The 16605-nt window shown below is 40.2% G+C and overlaps 1 protein-coding gene across 2 annotated transcripts in view; it reads right to left on the bottom strand.

The window, feature by feature from the left end:
• rgs6 (regulator of G protein signaling 6) overlaps positions 1-11635 on the bottom strand; it is an 86247-nt gene extending 74612 nt beyond the window's left edge. For both annotated transcript variants that reach the window (XR_012180692.1, XM_073492818.1), the window contains exons 1-2: positions 11563-11635; positions 8686-9031 (exon numbers count right to left, since the gene is read on the bottom strand). Coding sequence is in view for 1 of the 2 variants with exons in the window: in XM_073492818.1 (XP_073348919.1) it covers positions 8686-8904 (219 nt within the window). In the remaining variant the exon portion in view is untranslated. The remainder of the gene's footprint in view (positions 1-8685; positions 9032-11562) is intronic.
• Positions 11636-16605: the final 4970 nt, after the last annotated feature.

Genomic DNA, 16605 nt, shown 5'->3' with positions numbered 1-16605 from the left:
AGTTTTGTGTTCATCCGACTGCATTTCATCAAGATACACAAGAATGTCTGTTTGACCACAATGCGCAGGAAATTGTTGTTTTATATTTTGGTCGTTCTTTAGGCTATCACAATTCTTTTAATAACTTTTTGTCAGGAGAGTCCACAGATGCTGTGTGCAAAGTTTGGTGCAAATTGGAAAAATTGTCTGGGAGGAGTTCGAAAAAGTAGGTTTGCGACATTTGGCGAATTTGCGAATGGAAATTCAGTGCGAACGTGGGCGTGGCCTACATCACACGGTTTGGCTGTATTCAGGGAACATATAGATATAATGTTTAACAATGTGCACCATATTATGTGGGAGTAATTAGCAAAAAACGTTTTTTCTTGATAATAGCGCCACCTGCTGGTGATTTTTGGTGTGTGAGTAACAGGGGCCAGTGTATACCACCCCAATCAGTTTCATATCCATAAGTGTTATGGTGTGGGCACAGTGCCAATTATAAAATGAAACTGCCACCAGAGCGCCACCTAGTGTCAGATCGGTAACACCTTCGTCAGTTGTCCTCAGGAGGGCATTGGCAAAGACTGTAACAAGTTTCGTGTTAATCCGACCAACCGATGTCGAGATATAAAATACTTCATTTTAAATAGCGCCACCTAGTGGTGATGGGCCAAGATTTTGCACAGAGCCTTAGGGGCTCATGGGGAAGGAGTATCCTGAGTGTGACGTCATTTGGACAAACCAATGTGGAGATATGCAACACTTCCTGTTTTGACCCGATTTTACAGGAAGTTGTTATTTAATAACTTGAGTAATCTTTGGCATATCAATATTCTTTTAATAACTTTTTGTCAGAAGGGTCCACAGATGCTGTGTGCAAAGTTTGGAGCAAATCGGTGAAATTGCCTGGGAGGAGTTCGAAAAAGTAGGTTTGCGACATTTTGCGAGCTAGCGAAAAAAAACGGTAGGCGGAAATGGGCGTGGCCTATATCAGGAGATTCAGCAAGATTCACTGAACGCGTGGATATAAGGTTTTTGAATGTGCGACAAAGTATGTGGGAGTTATTAGGCAAAACACACTTTCCTTGATTGTAGCGCCACCTAGTGGTGGACATTCACAACGACAACAGATTATAAAATTTTTCGCCAAGCCTAATGACTTTGCCAAATAAAATCGCGTTTTCATTCACATTCAGGCAGTGAAAAATGCGATCATTTGGGACAAAGAAAAATAAAAAAAAGAATAATAATAATAATCATTCGAAAAACAATAGGGACCTCGCAGGTTCCCTGCTCGGGCCCTAATAATAATAATCATTGCAATTACAATAGGGACCTCGCAGGTTCCCTGCTCGGGCCCTAAAAAAGGAGCGCACGCACTGCCGAGCCGGTGAGAAGTGAGGATGCAACAACAACAACTCTAACTTATGTTCTGGGTCTTCAAAGATTGGTGTGAAAACATAATTTTCACGGAATCTGCAGTTGAAAGTTAAAGGAGCAGCACTGCTGTTTGAGTAAACACGCTCCGGAGCTCAAACACTTATAAGAGATCCTGTCTGCCTCTGTGCAAAGTAAATAATCTTTCAAAAATCTAAATTTAGTCCTAAAACCAAAATTATAAACTAGTTTGAAACATTTTTGCAGGATTTTTCCCTTCTGCAAGAAAAATAACATTTGAAGACAACAAATGAGACTGGAGGACTGCTACTGATGGATTTTCGGGGGGATTTATTGATCCAATCCATTACTTGTTGTAAACAGAGTAAGTGTGGACCATTAGTTGTGAAAGTAATGGATAAATGATTGACATGTGATCAATATTTTCTCCATTTAGAGACCTGATGTCCGACGTTTAATTTACTTAATTTCTGACATTTTCATGAGGGTTTCAGGTGCAAGACTAAAGTGTCTTTTCTCGATTTCTCCAATATTGTAGGTGACTTTAACGTTCTCATTTATTTCATTTTACTTATCAATGAAGATGAATTCACAATTTTCATGATACATCCTGTATTAAATTAACCTGTACTGGAAAGGTCTATTTAGTTTAATCCACCTGCAGAATGTTAAGAATGCGTTAATAACAATAAAAACAACCTTTTCTGTAGCCTTAGAGGCTGTTAACTGCACCCTGCTAAAAAATACCAATTATGGGGCAGTTGAGCAAAGGCCATAAGGTCGTTGAAATTTCATGGAAATCTGTCTACAGTACTATATTGTAACAAATGTGGAGGTGGACATTTTAGCCTGATACTGATCCCTTGAGGGAAGACCGCTGGAGGAAGCAGGTGGTCCACTCTCCCAAACCGATGACCACATCATTGAAGTCATCATCACTGGAGGACGTCTTGGCCTCTGGCTTTGTTCCAGATAGAGACACTGAGGCAAAGAATTGAAACCAGCCAATGGGCACAGGGAGCAGAAGTCACCAGACTGGTGGTTGGCAGGCAGGAAAATGAGAGGGGAGAGTGAAATTGGATATTTTCAAGGAGACCTCGGGACAGTTTCTTGCAGTGTTTTATGACAACCAAAATTGGATAGCTTTGACAAGAAGTCAGGACATCTCCAGCCATGTTTGTGGCCACCAAAGCAGATTTTTAAGCCAAAACAAAATCTTTCCCAAACCCCAACCAACGAGTTTTTGTGCCTAAACCTCATCAGACCGCAAGCACAGCGTTGTCAAGAGATAAGAGACATTGCAACATAAATAAATGTAGAGTTTTAATATGTGGTTTGCAGATATGTACACTGCCAACAATAAAGGTCCCATATCAAGCTCCTTCTCAGGTTCATACTTTTTTATTTTGCATGTCTACTAGGAAATGTTTTGCTCATGCTTTAATGTCCAAAAAAACTTTACTACTGCAACGCCTCTAATCGCCAGCTTCCTGGTTTTTGCTGGATTTACCTCCCATTGTTCTACTTGTCACTCGTCCCAGTGCACTTTATATTTATCCTTAAGACCCGGTCGTCAGTTTGTTTACGCACCTAGATCTGCTCTATAATCAAAAAAGACATGTTAATTGCACTTTCTACAGTATGGGACCTTTAAAGTTCTTGGATGAAGCTGAAAGGAACCTTTTAATGAAAAGGGTAGCTTAACTTTGCCACAAGGCGGATCAGAAACTGTTTAAACAAATCAGTTTTTAAAAGCTGATGTGCGGTTGTTTTGACAGAGGCAGACAAAGGGCCTATTTTAGATCACAGGACTCATTAAACTTTGATGAAAAAACATTAAATAAATCCTGCCTTTCATGGCAGACTGGTGCACAAATATTATTTATCGCAGCACCAACTGCAAAATAAAAAAAAAGCAACAGAATCACAGGCTGCTGAGGAGGTCCTTTAAGGCAGTGAACCCCTGCTGCGAGGGCATTGCACAACAACCGTCCTACTTTGGCTTTTTCATCCCGCGAGCTCTCTTTCAGGGCACGTTCCAGCAGCTCCGATGAATATGGGAACAGGTATCTGTATAAACAGCTTGTTAAGTAAACAGGCCTGCAGTTCAACAGCTGCTATTGTCAGACTGGGAACCAGAGGATAATGAAAAAAGGTGCTGGAATACACACACGGCTGTACAGCGTGCACGTGCACACACACACACACACACACACACGCTGGCTGACAGCTTTGAATTCAAGCTGGTGAAAAGGTGAGTCAACACCCTCCACTCTTGTCAACAACACTGAATCTCCTCATGTTAACGTGTGTGTGTGTGTGTGTGTGTGTGTGTGTGTGTGTGTGTGTGTGTATAGAGACAGTTTTGACATTCATTCATACTCTATGTATAGGCTGTGTACATATGATACAGTTTTTCATTCTCCTGTCAGATAGAATAGAATAGAAATTCATTCATATTTGGTTTATTTCACCCATTTCAGTGTAAAAAGGGAGCAGAAAAAGGAAAAATAAATGTAGACAAGGATTGAATTGAAAGAAAGAGGAGTAAGAACAGAACAGAATAAAATAGAACATTCATTCATATTTGGTGTATTTGCTCATTTGAGTGTAAAAAAAGAGCATAAAGAAAAAAAATGTATATAGAAAAAGACAGAATAGAATAGACATACGTATGTAGCTCCCAGTTTGAATAGAAAGAAGAGGAGGAAGAATGGGAAAAGAGACATTGCGAGTCGTAAACCATCTTTCTCAAAGATGAATGGCTCTCTGTAGGCGAGAGGCATCACTTCTCATCCTTATTACTCTGTAAGCACTGACCCAGAATCAGCGTCCATGATCCGCCTTCATTAAATCTTTAAATGACTAAAACTGACCCTACATCGGCTCAGAGTCGGGGTTTAAAATTAGAAGTTAAAAAACAAAACTCCATTAATTTCAAGTGGAGCTGTGCGTCCCAAAGCTTTGTAAACGGTGAATCGGGAGCACGATTTGCATTTTCCTCCCCCCGTCTCAAGCTTGTGGATGATTGATGACTCATCCAGAAAGACTAATGGGAATGCAGTCCAGGGCATACATATTTCATAACAAAGCAACCTTTCGTGTAAAAGCAAATGTTGTGGATCAGAAGCTCAGCTTCACCACCAAGTGTTGTTTTAACGCAGAGAGGCTGATAAATGTTGGATGATTTCATCGGAAATTCATTTTTAGAATGAGTAACAGCAAATCATAACAGGGACTCACTACAGTCTGTGTTTAAAGGTCTTTAGTCATGAGTTCGTAGCCAATAATAGGCACAAGACTCTTCATCTGCAAGCCGCTCTGACACCTGGGCTGTAAACATTTTTCTATGGCAAGGATAGAAATGTTTCGCTGTGACATTTTAAAAACGTGTCGTCAGTAAAAACCCATCGAACACGAGTTTATATTCTATTTTCTGTGCTTCATTTGGTCGTGTTGCTGCTGCTGTTGTTGTTGTTGTTATCCTGCTGGATGTGGATGTTTCCTCCAGACAGCTCCCAGTAGGTTGTTTCAGCTTGATTGCATTGGAAGAGTCTGCTGGTCATCATAAGTATAAATAACAGATAAATATATCTCTATTATAAACCACTGGCTCACAGTGGGATTTAGTTTTATATTACAGTTATGCAAGAGCTTTAATCTATATTATATAAACTTAAATAGACGTATCACTCCTGTTGGCAGGTGGTAATTAAGACATGTAGAGCCGTCATTATACATCAGCTTCAGGTGTGTTATATTATAGCTGCAGTAGCTTTACCAGTGTAATTAAAGCAACATTATGTAACTTTTTTACTTCAAAATAACAGCTTTAAAATCACTGTGATGGCAAAAAAATGTGTATCTTTATATTATCAAAATCAAACAAAATGTATTTTTAATAATTTAGGCATCCTCCACATTGTTCACGTCACGAGACCTGAGCTATTTTTCCAATTTATGACCATAAAGACAATGACATTGAATCTCACTTTTCATCATCGAAATGTCGATAAAATATTCACACATATTCCCTCTCTGTCTCTTTCTCTCTACATTTCAAAAACATATTTTTGTTAAACTATGGGATTATATTTATAGAAATGCAGCAGCCCACATGGCTGACAACTCTGTTTTTCAGAGAAGGTTTCTTTCTGGAAATGAGTCTTAAAATGATACATTGACGCTGAAATGCTAAAGTATACGAGGGAAAATCCGATTCCATCATAGTAAATAGTGACCCTAAAACATCTCTTTTACTGAGGTGACCGTATTCTTCTGTATAGTAGGTGATATTACACCGTATCTCTGGTGTTGTTTTACTGTTATTGACCTGAAGTAACCTTCCCTGTGCAGTAGCGTTGCCTTCACAGATATGCTGAGATGTCAGGGTGTATAAAGTGTAGTAACATCCATCTGCTGCCCTCTTCAGAGTTTCTTCACCCCTCTCCATTTTTCTCCTCTGCTCTTCTTTATGTTCCGCCTTTTCGTTTTAACTCACCGTCTCTTTCTCTAAGTATCTTTTGTTTTCTCTCTGCACCTCTTCTCCACCCTCCATCGGGAGCTCATTTATCAAATCCGACAACAGTGGCTGCTGGTGTCTTGCAATTCCTGCTGCGCCTCCGGCCTCCTCCAGCAGATATAGATTTGCAAAGGCTGAGATACTATAGATATTGGCATAGTCTGCAGTGAGTTCACCAACAGCATAATTTGTGCCGGCTATCAATTTATTTAAACTTTCCTTTTCATTGTGGAAATGCCAATATAGATGGATAATTGATGGTGTCCATTGAAAGCAGCGTTAAAACACACTTCAGGTGAGTTGAGTTCTCTCCATCCTTTGACACCAAATCATTTCTCTGTCGGTGAATGTGTACAGGACACATGAAATCAATACAAGATCATTGATTAAGGCTATCATCAAATTAACTAACACTACATAGCAGAATGTTCACTTATTATAACTGTCACTTTCACTGTGTGTTTCTATGTGTTTGTGCTGTTGTAAATCCATCTTTGTGAGAGCCATTCTGCGTTTTAGATCTCAAGTTCGAGGACATTTTTAGAAACACCTCCTAAAATGGTTGCTTAAGAGTCAGAGTAGATTTATAGGGTTAAGATTACAATTATATTCGAGTTTAAGGTTGGGGAAAGAGTTTGTAGGAGTGATGTTCAAGGCTGGCTGCTAGTGAGTGTATTATGTCGCAAGAAATACAAAACGCTGCTCCCATCAAAGTTAACTTTATATTCTCAGGCCAATCCCTGGTTTTAAGGTTACATCTCGGTTATAGTTACAGTAAGGGTTGGGGTTAGGCATGATGCAGTTATGGTAAAGGTTAGATGAAGCCTTTGAGGAATTAATAAAGGGCTTAAAATTCCTTGAGTTTGGTATTTATCCAAACAGTCCAGATCAGAAAAGCACCACGGGGGAATGAGTCATTTTGTCCTGGTTGGTGAGTTTTGAGACATTCTTGTAAATCCATAACAACAACAAAACAGTCATTATATATCCACGTGAGCAGTGTCAGGTACATTGAGCACAGAGGCCATTCTCTCAAAATGATGTCCTCTCTGCATGTGCACCCAATTGAAGCTATTAACTTTTTGGAGAAATCACCGTACTCCTCACACAGCCCGCCAGGAAGATCTCATACTGACACAACTTGAGGATCAGCTGCATGAATGATACGCAGCCACAATAATTCGAACTAGTAAGGGCGTGAAAAACTGTAATCTAAGAAGCAACTAGTAACTAAAGCTGTCAGACAAATGTTGGATGAGTAAAAAGTACCAAACTTGCCTCTGAGATGTTGAGGACAAGAAGTCAAACTAGCATAAAATGGAAAAATTCATGTAGTACAAGCACCTGAAATTTGTGCAAGCTACTAGCTCAAGGTCAAACACACTTCAGCATGAGGCTAAAGTTTTGCCGTTTGTTGCTTAAGTACAAATCCCACCGGGAGGCTGCACCTGAGGCTGCTCTGTCTTCACTGTGCTGACTAGCAGTGCTGTGGAGGCTGTCGCTGTGTTGCATCTCTTAAAGCAGTGAGCTCATAAAAATTCACTCCGGCTCCATCAGCATGCTATGAAATGTGATCCACTGTAATGAGAAGTTTGTCGCCTGCATAAATTGCATTTCCCAACAGAGATAAGTAAACAAAAGTTATCTCCTTCCAGTTCTTCGATTACAGATATGCTACATAGCCGACGTGAACTTTGGGGAAAAAGTTTCAAAATCTCCAAATGTTTGTGTCACTATCTTCCAATCTCTGTCTCATCTCTTCCTCCCTGCACAGTCTGTATATTTGCAATCATGATACTCGCTGTCTTGTGTCCATGTTGTTGCCTTCACACACTGACTGCTCTCCTCCCTACTGCATCCAGACACACAGTGCTATCAAGATAAAACACTGCAGGGGGATGATGTCTGTATTCAAGGAAGGAGATTGGCTTGGGAATAGATTCATTTACTGCCGTGGTATTTTCCTCAGGTCTAGAAGAGAATACACAATGACATACTGCATTGATTCCCATAGAGGAGAAACAGTATATTCTCTTTTTCAATTACACAATGAGGTCAAAGGTTGAGGGCAACAAGATGGATGCTTGCCAAAACAGGATCAGATACCCAGGTTCCACTTCCATTCATTTATCATTTCCCAATTAATTGTGATGTGAAAAGATACCAGAGATTTGCCATTGAAAGGCCAGTAACCAGTTTTTTCCTTCCTGACAGTTAATGAGCCAGACCTACCATCTAGTTGAGTGTCTTGTGTACCATTCCTGTTATAAATCCAGCGCACAGTCCTCCCACTGCTTGTCACAAATAGATTCTGCCACTTGTTCCCTAAACCCCTCTCTCCTGAAATGTAATAAGCTGGCCTCTACTGACCAAGAGAAACATGTTGTCAGCTTTGTTTTGAAATCAGTCCTTTGCTCTTTTCACTGTCTGTCCGGAAAGCTTCAGAACAGCAGTTCAGTTTTTTTTTTTGAAAGAAAAATGAAGTGTTGCCCTGCCAGATTTGGCTACTCTACGAGTCAAATTATTATAATACACACATGGACCTCCATTAATGATTATTATCCAACATTATAACAATTCAAGAGTGAGTGTGAGGTGGCATAGACAGGTGCAATTCTTTAAAAAGCCATCGTTCACAACAATAAAAGCACTTTAAAAGGACTTTGCAGGACCCAAATACTGATCTCTATGTCCATCTTTGGTTCTCAGCAGCATCACAAGATCACAAACGTCACCGTTTAATAAGTTAAAAGAAAACAGACTACAGTTTGTCTTGTTCTTACCTTTCTGTAGACGATCATGTTGGGGGAGTCGTCGTCTGGATCCACGCTGCTCATGGACCTCATGGACAGCAGAGGTCGGGCCGGGGTCGCCGAGACGCCCTCTTTTGGTTCCTCGGCCCCTTCGTCGGGCTCAGTCGCCTCAACAGGGCTCTGCTGCTTTTCCTCCTCCTCCCTCCCCTCCTGCTGCTGCTGCTGCTGCTCCTGAGGCGCCTCAGCCATCTCTACAGTCTCCCTTTCAGCCTTCTCTTCCAGCGTCAAGTTATCCTCTCCTCCTTATCTACGCCAGTTTTTCTCTTCCTCCTTCTTTATGCCCGCTGTGTGCTCTCTCCTCGGTGTCTAGAAGCTGCTGTAGGGAGAGAGGGAGAGATGAATTAGACAGTACAACTCACCGCTGGGCCTCCAGTCTCCCATCTCTCTGTCTTTTTTCTTGTCTCCTGTCAGCAGGCACAGGATGGATGAAATGAAGGCATCATAAATTCTCCTAGTTTTCCCTCTTATCGCTTCTCTGCAATTCCTCCTCCTCGGCTGTCACATGAGATTGAAGTTGCAGGAGAACAGAAGACGTCATGTTTAAGTTTTGCTCTTCTTTGTCCCCGAGGCCTCTCTCTTTCTTACTCGCTCATCTAAATAATTAAGATGCGAGAAGACCATTACAGTACAAGCGTATTTGCCATTCTACATAGTGATAACACAATTTGTAAACACTGGATTTACAGAAATGAGATGTACTTCTCTACTGAATAATATGAATATTTTCTATCCTTTTAAATACAAGACAGACCTGAAAGAGGGAAATCATGGAGCCTAACGTGTTGAACACTTTACATTCGGCCCAGCTGCCAGGATAAAACATTGGACATGGCATTTATACATGTCATATCGCATCACATCACATGTTTATGACTTGCCTAGCCAGTGACCACAGTTCAAGACTGCGTTTCAACATTTGTACGTGTGACACTACTGGATATTTCTGAGGAGACCTCGAACAATTTCGAGTTGTGTTTGAAGCGACCAAAACGGATATTTTAAAAAGTGCACTATGTAGTTTTGTGGAAATATTCTAATCAAAAGAGCTTAAACAAACTATATAAACAAACTCTTTGTTTTCATGACTGAATTAACTGAATAAACAAACTGACCTTAAAAATGCCAACATCATTTCATACTGTGTTACTGTGTCTATATGTGGCGGACCCTACCATCTTTCTAGCTTCAAACAGAGTTCTGGGGACCTTATTTTCCTCTGAGAACAGCTTGTTTATTCACTTATGGAAAAGATAAATATCTTTGAGTTTGTATAATTACCTCATTACCTCGTAAATATTAAAATTCTGAGTTTGAATTTTTTCTCAACAAACTACAGAGTGCCCCTTTAAGCAAAAAGAGTTTTTCTTCTTCCTGCTCCTGTTTTGCTAATGTAATGTGTTTAAGTATAGCAGGCAGAAACGCATTATGCGTCTTCTACAGTTTTGGAAATCATACACTGAAATGAGCAATGTTTTTCTTCTCCCTGCATATTTATTAATGCTGTGTTATTTGTTTGAAAAACAAAAACTAAATTAATTTAGGGTATCTACACTAAATTAACACAAATGCACGGAGAAAGCATAAATTATTCAAATTAATTGCTCACAGAGTGTATAAACAAAACTGTAGATATGAATTAAGAGGATTAAGAAAGAATAAAAACATTTTACTTCACAGAAACACCAATAGAATAAAGTGTGGCTCCATGCTGTATGTACACACAAACGCGCGCACGCGCGCACACACACACACACACACACACACACACACACACACACACACACACACACACACACACACACACACACACACACACACACACACACACACACACACACCTGGCGTCCCATAACTCAGGCCCAGCTGCTCTATTCTGGTTGTCTGAAAGCTGTCAAAATATTGACACCTGAGGACAAGTCAGCTGAGATGGATCGAGAGAAGAAGAAGAGCAAAGAAGAGCAAAGGAGGAGGGAAATAACATGAGAGGAATATAAGGTGGATAGAAGAAAATCAGGACAGTAAAAGGCAGGAAGCAGGAAGAAGAGGGGAGTGAAATGGAAAACACAGGAGTCGTTAAAAGAAACGGATGATGACTCTGATCTCCACCTCCTACATCCCTCCATCTCCTTCTCTCTCCAAGTCAAACTGAACTACCATCACTACGGCATACATCCCAACCCGAACTGGGACCAGTTCTCTCTCCATTTAGTCGATCCTTAATGGAAGAAGAAACCCTTTCATTTCCTCATCAAAGCACATTCATCTTCAGTCAGCTGATTTCCTTAATGGCTGAATGTGCAAAATATGGTTGTATGGGAAAAATAATTCCTTACTTGACTGAAATGAAACAGACTCGCCTCGCTCCCCAATTTGATTACAAACCACACCAAAATAAAATGCTAAGTATTTGCATTTTAAGGGCTTATAAGGTGCAAAGGCTTCTTTTTGTTGCACTTGTAATGAATCAAATATAAACCACTGGAGCCTGACGCCTTTTATACCTAAATCTAAGTTAGAATTGACTGTACTGACTCTGAGCGGCATCATGATTCATACAAAATAATCATAGTCATTCAATCATTCATCATTTCTGTCAACTACTTTATCTGCAAAAAACATAGTGAGCAACTTAGGAATTATGGGTTTTGTGGTACATTTGTGATAATGAGTGAACTTGAGCCCAGTGAAGGTGGTTGAACTTATAATTAAACCTTCCTCACCACCCTCTCAAATCGGGCCTTCTTTCTTGTTTTAAAACAGGTTGAACTAAAGTGAATCAACACTCTCACAATGAAATCCTCAAAAGCCAAAACAGTCAAAAATATGGAAAAGGTTCAGCTTACTTACAGCCGGTCCGATGCAACCTGTTAAAGCTAAATCCTCGACGGTCGTCAGGAGAAAATTTGACAAAAGGAACTCCAGTGCGTTTAACGACATTAAATAGCACACACCTGTGCTTTGCCATGCAACTGCACATGGGAAATGCAGTTCACATTTGTAGTTCCCAAGTCCAAAACACAAAAACTAAGGATAAATTGATACAGAAACCATCTAGGAAGGGAAAAAAACAACACAAACAATCTGGAAAGTCATCATAATGTAAGATGCAACCCTCAAATATGATGGTAAAATTATTATTTTTTTAAAAGTCTACATTTAAGCCGACAAAATGTAAGGAGCCTAATGTATGTATCCAATAAAACTCTCCTTATTCTTCTTAAGCTGCTGGGCCTCCCTCACTCTGTGCTTTGATAAAGACCCCGTCAGATGTAGTCTGATTAAACACAAATTAACTAAGGAGTATATTATATGTACTATCAACAGCAACTGAAATAATGAAGGTCATAAAGCACACAGCCCTCAAATTCCTGTAGTGCAAGGCGAGGTTATGATTGATCATGTTACCACAAACCAATTACTGCACTGTTAAACACTGGCTCTGGGGGCCTCTGGGGCCCTGAGGCAGTGCCCGCTTTGTTGAGTTGGAATGAAGCAGATTTACAGCGAGCCTAGAAGTGACAGCTGCAGGATAATTAGGACATCTGCTTTCTGCTTTTTTTGTTCACTGATCCTTTGTTTAAAAAGAATATTTCAACATTCAGAGTTTGATGTGAAGATTGATACTACTCTCATGCCTGTGTGTAAAGAACAAGTCAATATATCTACTATTACTTTAAGTATAAGCTAGTAGCAGGGGTCAGAAGGTAATAGAGTGCAGCAGGGATGATGTATTTTTGTAGGCTAACCCAGAGGTTAGGGTCGCCCTGATTCCTTCGACATAAAGCCTATGGGATTTTCCCATCGGTTCAGATTTTGGAAAATAACCACTTTTATGATTTTTGAAGCGTGAATATAATCGCTAGAAGCAAAAAGCTAACATTAGCCGATAAAAGAACAACATTGCGGTTGCATGACTCCAACATCACCAACATTAAGCTTCATACTACACTATACTATACACTTTACTATAAAATGATCCACCTGTACAGTTGGACAAGCGAGTAGATGAGTCTCTGTATTCGTGTTAGCAACTGCCTTTTAAAGAAACGTAGTGAAACGCTTTAAAATTCACGAGTGGGGTATTCACTGATGTATTTAATGTCATAGAACAAAATTTTAAAATCTTTTAAGCTTCAGTTCAGTTCAGTTCATTATCTACCGCTTTTCCGTGAGGGTCGCGGAGATGTTGCCGCTTTATCGCCCCTTTCAGGGGATTGCGGGTTGCGGGTTACTGGGGCCAAATCCAGTTCACATAGGGCGGAGGCCAGGGTATATCCCTGGATGAGTCGCCAGCTCATCGCAGGGCCCTCTGACGGCAGAGGCTGCCACACAGGGTGCCAACTGCGCGCCAGGAGCAGTTTTGGGGTTCAGTATCTTGCTCAAGGATACTTCGGCATGTAGCTCGGTTCCGCCCAGGGGAGCCGGGGTTTGAACCAGCGACCTTCTGGTCACTGGTAACCTGCTCTACCCACTGAGCTACAGCCGCCCCCTACTTTTAAGCTTGTGTTGACCATAAACCTTATTTCAGGCATCAAGACAAAAACCCAAAGACACTAATTCATTTCGGGGTTTAAGGACACTCTACTTGGCCAACAGCTACAGTAGCCTGGTCCTGTCAAAAATTCATAAAGCTCTACAGCAGTGCTAAAGCTCACAAGTTAATTTGTTAATTTGTTGTTGTTTTTTTTAATCTGTACACAAAAAAACACTAATAAAAAACTACAATTTGCAGTTTTAGAAGTTATAAAACAGCCAGTTAACACTGAGAGAGAAAAAAAATAAATATATTTGTAAAATTTTGACAAAATAAGGTGAGGACCCAAATGTAGGCAGGTTAAGAAACAAAAGCTTGATCTTGACAATGTCTTGATCTGTTGGCAGAATACTTTTCAATGGAACAAATTACCATTTAACAAAAGCCGGCAGCAGAATTCCTTGACCCCTTTTTGAAAACTTAAAATTTTTCCGGTGAACTTAAACCTCAACTCCACTCCACCTTCTTCTGTGCTTCATTTTTCTTTCCATGTAAATCCATGTTGTACATCAACACCTCTTTACATGAATCATAAACCACTTAAGTCTGTCTGTTATTCAGTCGTGGGTGTTAGTCCCAAGGTTGGTCTTGAACTCACCTTCCTGATGTTTTAGTGTGTTTGTTCTTTGTTTGCTTTCTTTTCTTTTTATAATTATGTTTGTTCATTTTGTTTTCTTCCTTTATACACTTTCTTTCTCCTGGAGTGGCATCACCTTGTTTGTTACTGCACAATTAAACAAAATAAAAAGAAAACAAAAAAGAAAAACAAAAGGTAAGCCTTACTTACAAAGCTGGAATGCAAAAATAAAATAGCAGGCAATGAAATAGCAGGCAATGAAAAAGCAGGCGGCGAAAAAGGTTTTTTGACTAACTAATAAAACAGGTGTACACAGAGAAACGGCGGGAAAATGACAAACACAGGAAGTGGAAAGTAAAATATGACGCGTGAGGAGAGAATCTTCAAAATAAAAGAGAAATAACTGAGCTAAAATCTAGGACCATGACATCATCACAGTTATTCTACATGACACCTCGTCATTATTTAAGTTTACAGTTAATACACGTGACAAAATCAGCAGTGAACTTTTGGATGGCTGCACAGACAATGTGCTCCAGTTTTCAGCACTAACTTCTGCTGCTGGCTGGCTGTAAACTCAAAGTAGAGCAGTGCTTGTTGCTGCGTGTATGCACAGTGTGTGCATGTGTGTCTTTGCTATTGGCACAGACATTTAGCTCCATGTCAACTGGCTCTTCAGATCAATACTCTCATCAGCCAGCTGTTTGCGATGGAACATACAAGCGGAGTGCGCGCGCTTGAACCTCGGAGGGCTGCTACGCGTAAAGAAAGGAACATCCAAATGGGAGAAGAATTGAATGCATTTTCTGAATCAATGGCTCTCAAGCTGCTGTCTTAATTATAGGAACACCATCTGGTTACAGGTATTCCAAGAGCCTAATCTGTTTCCCAGTAATGTGCAAGTTCACAGTCCTGCCTGAATCACATGTAGCCCTGCTGGCCTGTGATCAATAGCTCCAACATTCGCTCTGATTTTGCATATAAATGAAATGTTCAGGTTGAATACGCTCATCTGATCAGCCTGGATTACACAGTGATTTAATGATTCAGAGGAGCGTCTCGCCCTCTCTGTTCCAGACACTGTAGTCGCCCTAATTGCTTTAAATACATTTCGGTGTGAGGTGTGGTCACCTTGAGAGACAAAGGGAAACACTTTGAGGTAATGTCTGATCTGTTCTGATCTGATGTTTTCTGATACTTGACGGTGAGTAGGACACTTTATGATTCGTGAAGGGAATGAAACAGCACTTTCAAACAGTCTTCACGACAACTGAGGAAGAGTATTTTCTTTTTGACAGATTTCAAGATTCAGGACATTTTTAGTTGTCATTTATCGTCTCCTAAACAATGATGGGAGTACATTTACTTTTGTACAACACTTGAGCGTAATCTTGAGATATTTACTTGAGTATTCCCATTCTAATAGTTTATAGTTCTACTTCAGGGAAGAATCAACAAGCCTGCTTTCTCAAAATTGTTTACCATGCCCAGATTTAGTGAACACAACAGACAAAGACAGAGGGGAATACAAGGACTTACATTACTTATCATACACAAGGTGTGATTAACTAATAAAACACAGGTGAGCAGTGACAAGGGTGGGAAAACAGACAAAGGGAGGAAATGAAAAACAAAACATGACCCATGAGGAAAGAACTTCAAAATAAAACAGGAAATGACAAAACCACAAACTCAAACCATAACAAGGTCACATAACTTCAAATACAAATCAATCTTGACTTTGAAGACAGCAAATCCCATGACCCTATACTGCTTCACATCATCAAACTACACTACTAGGTTTTCACTCCTAGTGGCAGAAATGTGCATTTGATGTGACACATTAAACTGATTTGGTTTTCCAGCTGCATAAATCTTAGTGAACGCGTCTGATTAATCACACAAATTACCTTCACGTCACAGTTTTAAATTGAATGTGGGGATTGGTTGTTCCTTTTCTGCAACAGAACTTTTATCATTATCCCCCTGTGCATAAAGATGGCTGGCTGCTGGATATATATGGTGTCCTTTATTTAACAGCTGTCCCACAGTGTAAAACATCCACACATCCTCATCCAGTCTCGCCTGGGGCGTAGAGGATGGGTGGTGAAGTGTGTGTGTTGCACTGTGGAGGGTCCACAGGGAAAACAATGACAGAGACTTAAGAAACAGCAAGAAGTCTGACTCTGTGTCAGCACAGCATGTGATACGAACAGAGGCTCTCAGTGTAATCAGGTTAATTTAGAATAATAATCGGAGACGGTTATAAAAAATAATAGTCATGTTTTTCTTTCGGTTATCTCTTGATTTCCAAAAACTGTGTCTTGTATTTCTGGATAAAATCCTTCAGTGTAGTATTGTGAAGGATCGCCATGTTCTCCTTTGTTTATCTGCTGTGTCCATACAAGTCGAAGTTAAACAGGTCGGCCTTCAGGGCGAATGATCACTGTTTTAAGTTCACTTTTACTTTGTCTTTATTCCTGTGTCATGCAGAAGAGCAACAAGGACAAATGTTTTGACTGATGACTCACTCCCCGGGTCAGTGGCCCATCTAGCAGCACATCTTGAAGCAGCGCTCTAGTGCAGTAGTATAAAGAGCAAGAAAATTCTTACAGCAACTTGGAGAGGACACACTACTTTTTTTGTGCTGTCTGATCACGATGTTAAGATGGTCAAGGCTCAGTGGTTGTTGGCATCATCCATCGGCCGAACCCTAGTGACAACCCAATAAACTGTTACTTGAAAGCCCTTATCACACTGATAATAGACTCCTCAATAA

The sequence above is a fragment of the Pagrus major genome, chromosome 22 (genome assembly GCF_040436345.1).
Source record: "Pagrus major chromosome 22, Pma_NU_1.0".
NCBI classification, from domain to species: Eukaryota; Metazoa; Chordata; class Actinopteri; order Spariformes; family Sparidae; genus Pagrus; species Pagrus major.
This window is presented reverse-complemented; position numbering and strand designations above follow the sequence as displayed.